The following is a 14,693-nucleotide window of genomic DNA, read 5'->3' as shown; positions in this document are numbered from 1 at the left end:
TGGCGCCTTCCAGTCCCTGGGCACATGGCATTTCTGTGAGCCACGTGGCCTGCGAGGGTGGCAAGGAGCTTATAAATCTCTGCACCAAAGGGCACCTTGGCTAAGAAATGACTGGCTTTCATGTCAGGCTCTTTTTTCAAGATAAAAATAAAATAAAAAAAAAAAAATCCCAAACTGCTCTGTAGCCATGTTTTAAAAATGTAAAGAGGTGCCTGCTGGGGAAATAAATAAAGCAGCCAACTAACAAACTACACAAAAAGGGACAAATTAACTCTAAAAAATGAGCAGTGGGGAAGTATATATAGGGCCCCAGCCCTTTAAACCACACTCCTCAGTGCCAATCTCGCAGCCACGTCTTCATCCAGGTGCAGGTGACCTCCTCCTCTTCCCCACCCATCCCACAGCTCCCGGGGACAGGCAGGAGCTGCCGGGTCTGTCTGTATGAACCCGCACCCACCTGCCCCAACCAGCAGCAGATAAATGAGAATCCCCTCCCCCCGCATGGACAGACAGACAGACAGACAGACCAGCCCGTTTACCCCCTCAAGGGTGTTACATGGAGACTCCACAGGAGAAGACACGGAGAAGAGGCACCGGGAAGGGGAGATGGGAGGTTATAACCATCACGCTGCTCAGGGCTGCGAGCCCAGCTAAAAGGTGAGATCTTACCCATTTTTTTGGCTTAAAGGTCACTAACCCAAATAATTTGCATTCCCGCTGTGGGCAGGGGCAGCGGGGGGTGGTCAGGAGAGCCTGGGAGGGAGGGTGGGCACCCACAGGTGTAGAAATGCCAGAAACCTGCCCCAGAGAGCTCCAACACTGGCCCCACGACACGGCCCCAGGTCACACCGCATGGGCTGAGCCCCTGCTGTCATCCCCCCACCAGCAGGTCACTCCCAGAGGGAGATTTTAAGCTCCAACCCCTCTCTTGAAATGTTTGCCATTGTTGGGAGCCTGGCAGAACATGGAGGAAGCCATGGACCACCTTCAGCACCCATCTGGGCTGCCAGCACGTCCTCACCTCGCACTAGCGGCCAGGAACAACCCAGAGGGTGGAGGTCAAATCCTTGGTCTCACCAGCACTTCTCAGGGAGTGGTCACAGAAAATTTCAGGACATTGGGGTCAAACCAAGGAAGTGTTTTGTCTTATGGTGACCCACAGCTGTTACTCAGCTCAAAATAAACCAGGTTTCATTCCCGATTAATGAATACATGTAAAAAATTATTTTATCTCTCTTTAGGTCAACTCAAAATGAAAACCTCATTCCAAAATGAGCTACTTCTCAAAAATCCCCTCCTTTCTCTTTGTCTCTGAAGAGGCTAAACAGCAAAACTGAACTTATTTTGGTCTCAAACTTAATTTTTCACCACTATGCCAACATCCTCATCAGCAAGATTCTTATGGATTTCCCCAGGGCCAGTAAATCCCTGGGGCTCTGAGCCCTTCAGGGTCATCGAGCCCTGTGGTCCCCAGGGAAGCTCCATGGGAGCACGTTGGGCTGCCACAGGACAAGGAAGACACACCAGCAGCCCTGCCTTAGAGCCAGCACATGCTCATTAGCACCATCCTCAGGGCTAATTGGGATGCAATTCCCCACACCGCACCCTGAGGACAGTTTGGATCCAAGCCAAGAAACCCATCCAAGATCACAGAATCCCAGACGGGCAGGGGTTGGCAGGGACCTCCGGAGACCATCCAGTCCAACCCCTGCCAAATCAGGCCCACCCAGAGCAGGCCCCACAGGAACGTGTCCAGACGGGTTTGAATGTCTCCAGAGAAAGAGACTCCCTGGGCAGCCTCTTCCAGGGCTCTGCCACCCTCACAGGAAAGAAGTTTTTCCTCATGTTGAGATGGAATTTCCTGTGTCCCAGTTTGTGCCCATTGCCCCTTGTCCTGTCAACGGGCACCACTGAGAAGACCCTGGCCCCATCCTCTTGCTAACTGCCCTTTAGCTATTGCTCAGCATCAATGAGATCCCCTCTCAGTCTGTTCTTCTCCAGCTGAACAGCCCCAAGTCTCTCAGCCTTTCCTCAGCAGAGAGATGCTCCAGACCCTCACCATCTTCATAGCCCCTCACCCAACTTACCCTGCAGCATGGCAGAGGTGGTGTAGTAGTTAAATGGGACCTTCTTCACCACGTATGTGTCCGTGTCCAGTGAGCAGAGCTTGTCCCCCACCAGCACAGACTTCCCTGTGCCAGCGTTGCCCACCAGCATGACTGGGCGCTGGCGCTGCAGGAGCCTGTCCATGAAGTACCGCACACGGACCGTCTCAGCGGTGGGCACCAGGCAGGCCTGAGGAGGGACATAACGAGCAGTCAGTGTCCCCACCCCTGTCCCCACAGCCACGGTCTGGGGAGGAGGAGAATTGTGAGAGCCAGGAATGAGTGGGGTGATCCCAGTTTCCAGATTGCACGAGGAAGGAAAGGCCACGCTGCTGCCAATGGTTAAAATCAAACTGTCTGTTCAGATGAAAGCCTGGCAGCTGGATGGAGCTCACCACAAACACACTTTGCTAAAACAGGAGCAATTTTTACAAGTCGCCTGCTCGCTGCAGCACTTCTGAAAGGAAAGACAAGCGTAGCTGGCAAACACAGGTCACTACCTGCAGCAACTCTCGGGGCGTGTCCAAAACATAAAACTATCTCTATTTTCATGCAGAATGAGGACATGGTGACTTGGGGACTTTGTCACCACATTGTCTCACATCCCACTTTTCTCTGCAGGCCACATCCTGCAGGCTGGGCACACCAGCTCCCAGGACACCGGGGTGGTGCTGAGCCTCCCCTCCTGTACATGACTCGTATTCGGAAGCTGGATGGAAGATATGCCCTCACAGCCTCAGCACAGTACAGAGGGACAGGTAATTAAGTGGTGCCTCATGAAGAATGCCCTCCTTATTATGAAGTGCTTGACCCGTAATGAGATTTCATGGAAATGCCCATGTACAGTCACTAAAACGCATGCATTTCTCCCAGACAAAAAGCATGCGGGGGTCACCTACCTGTAACGGCATTTCTGGATCAAATTCAAATGGGGGAATAAGTTTAGACCAAGGCTCAAACTTCTTCGTTTCTGGATCGATGTAAAAGTCAAAGACTGTGCCCTGAGAGGGAAACTTGATAGTCTTGAATTCCGTCACCCACCACTTGCTGAAATCCACTCTGTAGTCCACAAGCTGCAAGAGAAAAAGTGGAGGAAATATGCTCACTGGGAGAAATTCATTAGTGATGGAGAACGTTACCTACCCAGTCTGCCAGAGTGGGACTGGTCCCTAAAATACATTCCCCAGTATAATGATCTTATTCTTTTTCCTATTATTAAGCCTAATTTTTCATTTTCCTCATTTCTCCTCATCACTCCTATTTATTCACCTCTGTGTTGATCACTCTTGCTGTGTCTCAGATTAGATAGATGGATCAATTTGAAAAAGAGAAATACGTGCCTGTGACTAAACAGGCTGCTTGATTGATTCCTGGTGCCTTCTGCTTCCAACAGACAAGGACACAACATCCATCTGCATCTGTGGTCATGGTTAGTCAGAGGATGCACACTAAAGCCTCTCCTCATAAATCACAGCACTCTATTAATACTTAAATGTTGTCTTCTGGCTTCTTTTCAAGCCACAGTGTTTTGGAGAAGCAGGATTGAGACACCAGAGCACCAAAGCACCACAGACGGACCTGGCAGGACTGGGGCAATGATCGTCCCTCTGTGCTGGGCATTGGTGAGGCCCCACATGGAGTACTGTGACCAGTTTTGAGCTCCTTACAACAGGACAGACCTTGAGGGGCTGGAGAGGGTCCAGAGAAGGGCAACGGAGCTGGTGAGGGGTCTGGAGCACAAGTCTTGTGAGGAGAGGCTGAGGGAGCTGGGGGGGTTCAGCCTGGAGAAAAGGAGGCTGAGGGGAGACCTTCTGGCTCTCTCCAACTCCCTGAAAGGAGGGTGTAGCCAGGGGGGGGTCGGTCTCTTCTCCCAAGGAACAGGTGATGGGACAAGAGGAAACGGCCTCAAGTTTCCCCCGGGGAGGTTCAGGTTGGAGATTGGGAACAATTTCTTCATGGAAAGGGTTGTCAAGCCTTGGAATGGGCTGCCCAGGGCAGTGGTGGGGTCGCCATCCCTGGAGGTATTTAAAAGCCGGGCAGATGTGGTGCTGAGGGACATGGGTCAGTGATGGACTTGTCAGTGTTTGGTTTATGATTGGACTCCGTGATCTTAAGGGTCTTTTCCAACCTCACTGATTCAGTGATCCCAGGAGTGACCCCCTCAGCTCTGCTGTGTCCCCGTGTCCCTGCACTGCTCTGTCACCCTGGAACCACCCGCTTTCTTGTCTTTCCCCACTGTATCTTTCTACACATGGAGATTTTGGAACATCTGAATTTTCTCAAGAGCTGGGGTGACAGTTTTGCTTTAGACGGTGGGTCAGGACTTACAAAACGTGCTTAGTCCCCTCCCCTGCCCCAGGTCTCCCCTATGACATGGGGCCAGTCCCTCTGCAGGAACATCCTCCCACGCAGACAACAGGGGCTGCAGCCTTCTGCCCGGGGGAGAAGCGGGCAGGGGAAGGAAGGGAAAAGTACTGATAAGAAGATGTCTGTGAAATATCAGATGCATAATTTAGCTTTAGCTGCAGAGTTTCTTCCTAGGGCACCTGTGGGTCTCCTCCCATCGCCACTCAATGTGCTTTCCCAGGCCAGAAGCCCAGTGGGACCAACACGTTGCCCACAGGCTGCTGAGCCTCCTCCAGGAGCCCCGGGTTTGAAGCCGAACTGAACCGAGTGTCCTCTGTAAAGTCTCCTGAGCCACCATCCATCCAAAGACTGGAGGATTTGAACAACATGTTATTAGAATCCCCAATTTTGCAGTCTCGTGCTGTTCAGAGAGGCACAATAACTGTAATTTTCCGCTCTCCCCTTGCTGTAACTCCTCGGTGTGGGCAGCAGCCGCCCGCAGCGGAGCGGGACGCGCGTCGCGGTGTTCTCCCGGGGGTGGGATGTGATGCAAACCCTCTGGATCCTGCAGCGCGGGGCTGTCCGTCCCCCGGGCAGCAAGGGGGGAGCTGCTCCAGCCCCGGCTCCGCTGCCAGAGCGGTGTCGAACTCAACCTGCTGCCTTCATAAAAACCCCGTACGGGTTTCCACTAATTTCAGAGCCTGGAAATGGCAAATCTATCATCTGTTTCTGTTCGGGGCCCCGCTACCCACCAACAATTGCAGAGTAGCGGGAAGCCTTCCAGACTGTTTCTCCTGACATTTCGGCACCAAAAGGTCAGCACGAAGGGCACCTTCAATGGAGAGCAATAAACAGATTTTATATTGGATCATTTTTCATCAGGCTGGCCCTCGCTCCGCCTGCCGGATCCTCGCGCTCTCAGCCCTGACATTTGCAGAGCATCACAGGCTGCAACGTGAGTGCGCTCCCGGCTCCGAGGCTCCCAAGCTCCCAGCGGGATGCTGTGCCTGGCACTGCGGTTCCTCCTGCCACCCGCATGGCGACAGCCCACCACGCTCCCCGGGGACCCTGCTCATGCCAGGGACTGGCTCTGCTGTGGTGCTGGGGATGCAAGGTCCATCTGCTGACGTGCTCGAGGAGCTCTGAGCTCCTGCAATCAGAGAGCAGCTGAGGCCGCTGAAGCAAGGACACGCGGCACTCGCCGGGCTTTGTTGTGTTTGCGTTTTTTAAGTCATCCTGCACTGAGAGCACTAAGGGTGACAACAGGATGCCCATGAGCCAGCAATGGGCCCTTGTGGCCAAGAAGGCCAATGGCATCCTGGGGGGCATCAGGAAGAGTGTGAGCAGCAGGTGGAGGGAGGTCATCCTGCCCCTCTGCTCTGCCCTGGGGAGGCCCCAGCTGGAGCACTGGGACCAGTTCTGGGCTCCCCAGTTCCAGAAGGACAGGGAACTGCTGGAGAGGGGACAGCAGAGGCTACAGAGATGATGAGGGGCCTGGAGCATCTCTCTGATGAGGAAAGGCTGAGGGCCTTGAGTCTTTTTAGTCTTGAGAAGAGAAGGCTGAGGGGGGATCTGATCAACGCCTATGAATACTTAAAGGGTGGGTGTCAGGAGGATGGGGCTGGTCTTTTTTCAGTGGTGTCCAGTGACAGGACAAGAGGAAATGGGCACAAACTTGTGTATAAGAAGTTCCACCTAAACATGAGGAGGAACTTCTTTCCTGTGAGGGTGGCAGAGCCCTGGCAGAGGCTGCCCAGAGAGGTGGTGGAGTCTCCTTCTTTGGAGACATTCAAACTCTGCCTGGACACGTTCCTGTGGGACCTGCTCTGGATGGACCTGCTTTGGCAGGGGGTTGGACTGGATGATCTTCAGAGGTCCCTTCCCACCCCATATCATTCTGTGATTCTGAGAGTATTTCCCAGTGGCACGTAGAAAATGGAAGGTAAAGTCCTCCACAAAGACCAAGAAAACTAGACTCGCACCGGTCACGCAATGGCCACGAGGTATGATGGCACCAGATCAGCACCAAGCTGAGCCTGAGCTGGGTTGTTCAGCAGTTTCTGAAGCATCTCCTCCTTGGCATGGAGCAATTGTGAGGAGCCCAGCAGATGCTGTTGGTCCAGCATTGAGGCATATGGAAACAACAAGAGGAGAGCACCTGAGCAGCTGCTGAGAACAGCAGTGCCTCCATCCCAGCTGGGGAAGGCCCCCTGGTGTCAGGTCCGTGGAGACACCTCCCACACACTCCAGACCACACACAGCTTGAAACGAGCCTACTAGAGACCAGACATGGTTCAACAAGCCCTCGACAGCGCTGCCCTGTCATTGGGCAGACCCACAGGTCGGGATGAAATGCTTTAGATCTGAGGATGAGGTACACTGACCAGGAGATGCAACCACCCAACAGGTTCCCAGCAGATATCGGGCAGAACCAGAGTGAGCAGCTCCTGCAGACGCCAACTGTACCTTCACCAGCAGGTTTTGCAGCTACTCCCATTGGAGCAATGCCACTTGCTGAAAACCTGGTACCCAAAATCTAGGACTTCAGGTGCCACATGGGCTCTTAGACCCCTTTGCAAGTGTCTCGGGTTTCTCCTGCCTGCCTCTGAACCAGTCGTATGAAAAACCTCCAGCTTACCCGGCCATCACCTGGGAACAGCAACGCCAACCACGGGGGGAAAGCTGTCCCACAAACGTGGGCACAAAACCATGGCAGGGAGCCCAGGGTGGCCCCAACCCCGGCAGTGCCGGCAGCGCCGGCAGCAGGGCTCTGACATGTCTGTCTTCTTGTCCACTGTTGCTGTTAGAGCTGGGAGCTGTCAAACAGCAGCTGTTTTTCCAATGACTTGGGAATCAAGAGACAGCCCTGCTGTGCCGAGCTGTGGAAACGGGGCAGAACCGGGGCGAAAGGAAATGTCCATTTCTCCTCTCCTGTGCATAAGAAACCAGGGAGAGATGGGGAGGTTGGAGGTAGCAGCACAACTGTGCTTCCCCCAGGCAGGGCTGGAGAAGGTCCTTCCCAGGATCCCTGTTCAGGTGCTGCTGCTCCCACCAAACAGCCGTGTTTCAGCTCAGCTGGAATGTCTGGGCTTCTCCCCTATTTTAAGAACCTGGACCTGAAAGGGGGCTGAAAACGTGCAGTATCAAGTGCTGCCCTTGAGAAAACTTCCTTGTAATAATATCACCATGCAGGAGATCACACCCACCTTGTCCAGCACAAGCTGATGGACTCCGAGGCTGACAGCTACGACTACTCCATGGGATGGATGGACTGTGAAAGCAGCATGGAGAGCAGTGCCCTGCCTTCCTCTGCCTCTCGGCCATGAGTGTACTTTGAATGTCAGAGACACCAGGAGTGAACCATGGTTGGATTAATCCTCCTGGCCCAAGAAGATCTTAGTCTCTAGATTGTGTCTTCCATCACTGCAGCCTGGGGTGTGAACATCATCCACCACCAGCTTGGCTGAGCCCAGCAGCTCATGCCCGAGACCACCACCAGCTGGTGGCCACAGGGGAAGTCAAGCTGAGTGCCCACAACTTTCAACCTCACCCTCGTCAGAATCCTCCCAGCAAAGAGCACCGTGAGAGCAGAGCCTTTGTCTTCTCCCAGTTAAGTGGAAGGACATAACCCTCAGAACCCAGCCTGCCCTGCTGACCACCCCTCTTCCATACGTACTGCTCTCAGAGCGGAGGACAATCGGTTCTTGCCATCCACCTCTTTAATAAAAGCCAGTTGGTGACAAAGCACCGGCCGGTTTGTGTCTACCTGTGCGGGCAGACGGCTGAAAGGCTGCTCCACTGATGTGTGTATCTGCTAAGTCCACCTTAATTTGATCACATTATGCACATCCACAGCCCTCCATAAATTAACCTCATGTTTCTCCCCAGGGCAATGTGTCTGCATAAGCAAACATCACCCGACTCCTCAGCCCTTCTCCTCTGCTGTTACACCCCAGACAATGAGGTCTCTCACAAAAGGAATTGTTGTGTTCAGGTTTCTAGTTTATTATCAGCCACACGACAGCCCCAGGAAACCAGCATTATTGATACAGCACTAGGTTATGGAAAGGATTAAAACAACCCACAAAAGAACAAGAAAAAAAAAAAAAAGCCTGTACAAAAGATGCTGAAGCAGCATCTTCCTTCTTACCTGGTCTTGAAACATCGATCCACCAAAGGCCCAGACGGCGGCAAAGACAAAGTAAAGTTCATAAAGCTCCTTGGGACAGTCGGGAGGCGTGTTCTCCTCTGTCAGGAGGCATTCGAGGAGGTGGCACAACATCTGAACCATACTCTGCTCAGGAACAGGAATAATCTTCTTAAATCTAAGGGATGGAAATTGAAAGCACGGGAAATATAATTGGGTCCAGCAACACAGTCCCTCACAATCCGGGAAGAGAAGCCTAGAAATGCTTTTTCAAAACATTAGTATTTTCCATGTCTTATTCCCGGGTACAGCAGTGCAGAGAACACTCCTTCTCTCCCTCGGCCCTGCTGGCACCGGCACATACACAGGTAATAACAGTGATCAGAAGTTTCAAGCATTTTAAAACTTTGATCCTCTTGAAAGAAGTAAAATGGGAGACTTGCTAAAGGCAATGATTTCCTGTGAACACCATGAGTTCAAAAGCGGTCAAATAGAGAAGTAATAAAATAAGCCCTTTCATCTTGCCATTTTACATTCATTTAAGCTACACTTACAGAATTCCAAACTAATACTGTAGCAGCACTGAAGTCCTCCATAAAGTAATTATAGCTATTTGAAAGGTTGTTCCTACAATTTTTGAATTAAGTAAGCTACCAAAATACTCAGCTCAGGGCTGCCTGTAGCTAATCCCACGGATTTCACGGTCTGACACAATGTTCAGCAAATAGAGTGGGAAATGTCCAACGGACTCTCCTGCCATCAGCTTGGTCCTCAGGGAGCGGCTCCCATGGAAGATGCCCAAATCCTACTTCCAAACGCCGCTGCTTTGACTAATTCAGCCCCTTCTGACACATCCCCATTGTGGCTGATAACTCCCATGCTCAGTTGTATGCTGATTGATCCATTTGTTGATTTTAAATGAAGGTGTAACTATAGGAAGCAAGCCAAAGATGGGAGAAGCTCCCTTAATCATGTTTGTTGAGACTCTACTTTGGCCAGTCCTCACACAGTATGAGTAAGAGATCCACCTCCCATGATGATAAGCAAGAACCACAGAGCTTCTCTGGGAGCTTTAAAGATAACTCAAGCCAAGAAGCAGCAGGGCCCTTCCAAATATCCAAGTTCTTCATGTTCATTGGATTGGTGTCCAGCCATGAAATACGCCCAGGCTGGGTGTCCACACAGACTGACTTCACTTTGTTCAAATGCATCAGGAAAAAAATTCAAGAGAGAACTGCCTGTAGAGCAATCCCACCCTCTCCCACAACCACCAACTTCCTTCTCCTCACTGAGGGTCAGGAGAAGAAGGGTCAGGAAAAAGAGGATCTGATCTCTCTGCCTTCCATGACACATACAGAAAACTTTCCTTCAGCAGCAGTTTGAAATCTGCTCTACTGGAAAATTACTTGTGGAGTGGACTCAGGTCCAGTCTGACATACTGGGACACTGAAAAGCTTTCTCTTTAGGATCTCCTGGATTTACTTTCCAAGAGATACAGAACTGGTACAAGAAGTACAGGAACAATAAAATCAAAATCAGATGAAAACCAGATCTGACAACCAAAGGCTGGGCAGGAATGTCAGCTGCCCCACCTTGCCTCATTGCTTCTCTGAGCTGAAGTCACTGATGCTCAAGGCTCTCCAGGACAAGGAGGAAACCAGCCACCCAATGCCATGCACAGCACAGCCCCAGCCCAGCTGGTCTGGAAAGTGGTGAGGGTTCCCCTGCCCTTGCCAGCAGAGATACAAATGCTCTTCAGATGGTACCTTGTTCTGAGGGTGTCCAGGCAAACTGGCAGGTACTTATCAAACAAAATGGTCAGGTTGGCTCTCTCGGACTGGACCTCTCTCCTGTCAATCCAGCTGCTCACTGGGGGATTCCAGCCCAGATCTGATGGGTTGATGTACAGGATCCCTTTAGGCCCAGGACAAGAGAGAACATATAGTAAGAACACAGCAGAGACTATTCCTTCCCTCCAGCAGAATTTCTCAGCTACTTTCACATCACTGGAACTCTGTGAAATACACCTGGATGCCCCATTACCCACCCCCTCCTCCTTCCCCGCTGCAGAGTAGAAACATTAATAATTAAGAGACTCAACTCAGGAAACCAGAACATCTTAACGATGTTGCCCCAAATTCAGAATATGGCTTGGCCTGAGTCACGTTATTGCTCCATGCCCCATCTCCCCATGTAAAACTAGGGGACTCCTTCATCCCTTTCTACCATACTTCATGTACTTCTTGAGGAGATCAGGAGCTCTTCGGGACAGGGACTGCCCCTCTCCTCAAGCCATCCAGGGCTTTGCCCAACAGGAGCATTCTCAGCAATGCTGAAGCCATGAACATCCATCAACAGTCAGAACTCTGGAGAAACCTCCACAACAACGACCACTCCTCAGAGGGATCTGGCGTCAGGTTCCTCAGTTTGTCTGTGTTTCAGGAACCCACCCTGTCCCCCAAAGGCAGCTGTAATCCCAGGCTGGGCACGTTCAACAGGACCCAAGCTGGCCAACAGCAGCCTGGTTAATGGCACTGGCTCCCAGTGTGAAGCTCAGGGCAGGACTCACCCGCTCTGGAGACAGTGGCCGGGGTGGCTGTGCGCAGGTGGCTGATCTCAAAGACCAGCCGCATCGTTGGGTTCAGAGGGATTCTCTCGTTGCTTGCCAGGGTCAGCACCTGCACGGGGCAGACAGACAGACAGACAGACTGACACCTTCCCTGGGAACAGGAATGAAAAGCGTTCAGCACTTTGCACCACAGAGCTCGGTTGCTGTCAGCCCAGTTCCTCCAGGCGCAGCAGCTGATTTCTCGCAGACAGAAGAACCGTCCCTCTCTCTTCCATCACCCAGAACGAAGAGCACTCCCTTTGGGTGGGGAAAAGGTGTAGGATTATAAAAGGTCTAGGAATATGACCCCACTCTATCTTTTAGGGGCTTGAAGTTATCATCAGGACATCTGCGGTTATTCATGAGCCCAGCTCTCCAGGAAAGGGAAATTCCAATGAAAACGTGATTCGAGCTATTTCCCTCATGCACCATTTCCTTTATGCTGTATTGTCTGAAGTATCTGAAGAAACACAATTGCACTATTCTAGGAGGTGCTACTGCAGCATCTGCACTTCTAGGCTGCATCATGCCCCACAGTCGGACACCACCTGCTCCTTCAACTTCTATTCATTACCTTATTATCATCCATCACAGTATTAAGAGACTCAATCCACATCGGATCAATATCTCCATCTAGTACCATCCACTTGGGTCCATCATGTGTGATGTTGGCCAGCTCTCGCATGATTGATGAGAACAGTCCTGGGAGGGTGACAGGAATATGTTGGTGAACACTGAAGATGCCATCTGCTCTAACAGATTTTTCCAGCAACTTATTAAAAATTATCCTAATTAATGCTTTCCTCTTAAGCACTCACATCTCTATGCATACATACATAAATATTACTATATCACGCTATGGGTCTAGTCTGCTTTGAAGAAAAATACCACTCTCAGTTACCACCACTGAAACTGAGTGCAGACCAAGCACAAGCTTCATTCCCACCCAGAATCATAAGGGATAGAAAAGTGAAGAGCAGACACTCGGGGGCAAAAGGCGGCACACAACGCAGAGAAAACCATCTCAATATGCCTTGGAAATTCTTATAAATGTTTTTTGTGGCTCGAAGTCTATCAGGAAAATCGAGATGCATTAAATGCTGGGTCATGGCTTTAGTGAGATTGAGGGGAGAACAAGCAGTGAATGACACTGAATGACAGAACAAAATGTCAGTAAAATCAAGGAGACAGAGAGGATACAGTGTCTCGAGGGGAGTAACTAATGAATGTTAAGAAGAGCAGGAAGGCTGGGAGAGAGCAGCAGCACCGCACAGCAAATGAAACCTCCACAAAACTACCGCTCTCCTCTACACATGAAAACACCTAGGGAGACACTGCTCTTCATGAAAAAACATCAGGCAAACATTAAAAAAAAGGCATACTTTTTTTTTTTCCCCCTCCAGGACAAGCTATTCCTTTGTGGCCCAGGTCAGGAAGAGCCAGTGGCATTATGTGAGTGAAGCTTGTGCTCAGCAAATGCAGAAGAGCTCACCTGAAACAGGGACCCAGTTCTGAGACTGGGTCAAAAAAAATATCCCTGCACTGGCTCTGCCCCACCTCAGCTCCTCCCACGTTGGACACGTGCCTTGGAAACTGCTCCAACATCGTGAGCATCAGCAATATCCCCTGTCTCAGAGCATCACTGCTTCCCTCACACCCCCTCCAACCGCAGTGCAGAGAAAAGGGCTCTCTCCTGACCTTGGCATCCACCACCAAGCCCTCTGGGGATTTAAAATAAGGGTTTGGTTCTACAACAAACACTTGTAGGATTCCCTCGTGAGACCTTTTACCGCCCAAATGTACAACCTTTTCAGCTCCTGATAATGAAAGGAGTGACAGGATAGAAACGGGAAGAGGAAAAGAAGGAGCTGATTGTCTCTTGTTTGGCTTCGGTGATGATTGCCTTGCTGGGCTTTGGCAACAAGAAACAACATTTTCAGAAATGGTTAATGCAGAAAACATCTGCCTTGAAACCCCAGGGAGGAGTTTCAACAGTTCCCTTGAAACGTCGCAGGCCAGAAGCCACCGGAGAGCCACCTGTAAGATGTCCCTCCTGGTGCTCCATGCCACCCACCGCCCCCACTCTGTGGTCACCGCTGCAGAGCTCAGGCTGGATCCCACACGTCCCTCTGTCACTTTGATTTAGGGTCCCTAATTACAATTAAAAAGAAGTTAACCCTGGCCCTGGAGCTAAGCAGGGGGTCACGGAGGGGTCCGTGGTGGTGGCCAGAGGAGGTGGGTGGCAGCTCATCTCCTGGCCCAGCATGATTTATGGCAACGTCTCCCTTCCCTCCCCCGCGCCTCCCAGACCAGCCGCACACGTAAATCAAAGCTGCCATCACCTATTAGTCACAACCAAACATTTTCACTCCCCACTTCTGTAATCTTTCAGCAAGTTCTAAATGCTCATCTTATTTTCCTCAGGAGCAATCAGGATCAACAGACTGGCAAATGTTGGTGTGTTCCAGAGATCGGGCAGCGCTATTAAATGGAAAAACACCCCTGTGAGGCTCCAGTGTGTGAGCAGCTACGCAAACACGGGGACGGGAAATCTTCAGGGGGCCCAGTGCACACCACAGGGCAGGAAGGAACTCTCTGCCATTTACCTGGGAGTCCTGGTGGACAATAGGATGCCCATGAGCCAGCAATGGGCCCTGGTGGCCAAGAAGGCCAATGGCATCCTGGGGGACATCAGGAAGAGTGTGAGCAGCAGGTGGAGGGAGGTCATCCTGCCCCTCTGCTCTGCCCTGGGGAGGCCCCATCTGGAGCACTGGGACCAGTTCTGGGCTCCCCAGTTCCAGAAGGACAGGGAACTGCTGGAGAGGGGACAGCAGAGGCTACAAAGATGATGAGGGGCCTGGAGCATCTCTCTGATGAGGAGAGGCTGAGGGACTTGGGTCTTTTTAGTCTGGAGAAGAAAAGGCTGAGGGGGGATCTGATCAACACCTAGAAATACTTAAAGGGTGGGTGTCAGGAGGATGGGGCCAGTCTGTTTTCAGTGCTGCCCAGGGACAGGTCAAGAAGGAATGGGCACAAACTTGAACCTAAGAAATTCCATCTAAACACGAGGAGGAACTCCTCTGAGGGTGGCAGAGCCCTGGAATAGGCTGCCCAGAGAGGTGGTGGAGACATTTAAACATTCAAACCCCACCTGGACACGTTCCTGTGGGACCTGCTCTGGGTGGACCTGCTCTGGCAGGAGGCTGAACTGGGTGGTCTCCAGAGGCCCCTTCCAACCCCATAGCATTCTGGGATTCTGTAATCACCAGTCCAGCCAACTCCAGAAACTGCCTCCCCAGTTTAGGAACCGGTATGTGTTGGTATTAGTGGACATGATAATCATTTTTACGGCAATAGGATAAAGGGGGTTTATGCCACACTTCCCACCTGAGGATCAAAGAGCTAAAGCATCCCATGTATCTTTTCACCAACACACTCTCCTGTGGCTGTGAGCAGCAGAGAAGCACCTGGGCTTCCAGACCTGCAC

General features: G+C 51.5%; 1 protein-coding gene across 1 annotated transcript in view; it reads right to left on the bottom strand.

Moving 5' to 3' along the window:
• The window catches only part of DNAH9 (dynein, axonemal, heavy chain 9), a 257,020-nt gene that overhangs the window by 185,481 nt on the left and 56,846 nt on the right, over positions 1-14,693 (bottom strand). The window contains exons 33-38 of the mRNA XM_014962673.1: positions 11,781-11,908; positions 11,168-11,276; positions 10,365-10,512; positions 8,602-8,776; positions 3,005-3,178; positions 2,088-2,295 (exon numbers count right to left, since the gene is read on the bottom strand). Coding sequence (XP_014818159.1) covers positions 2,088-2,295; positions 3,005-3,178; positions 8,602-8,776; positions 10,365-10,512; positions 11,168-11,276; positions 11,781-11,908 — 942 coding nt within the window. The remainder of the gene's footprint in view (positions 1-2,087; positions 2,296-3,004; positions 3,179-8,601; positions 8,777-10,364; positions 10,513-11,167; positions 11,277-11,780; positions 11,909-14,693) is intronic.

This window comes from Calidris pugnax, unplaced genomic scaffold (assembly GCF_001431845.1).
Source record: "Calidris pugnax isolate Ruff unplaced genomic scaffold, ASM143184v1 scaffold470, whole genome shotgun sequence".
Taxonomy (NCBI): domain Eukaryota; kingdom Metazoa; phylum Chordata; class Aves; order Charadriiformes; family Scolopacidae; genus Calidris; species Calidris pugnax.
This window is presented reverse-complemented; position numbering and strand designations above follow the sequence as displayed.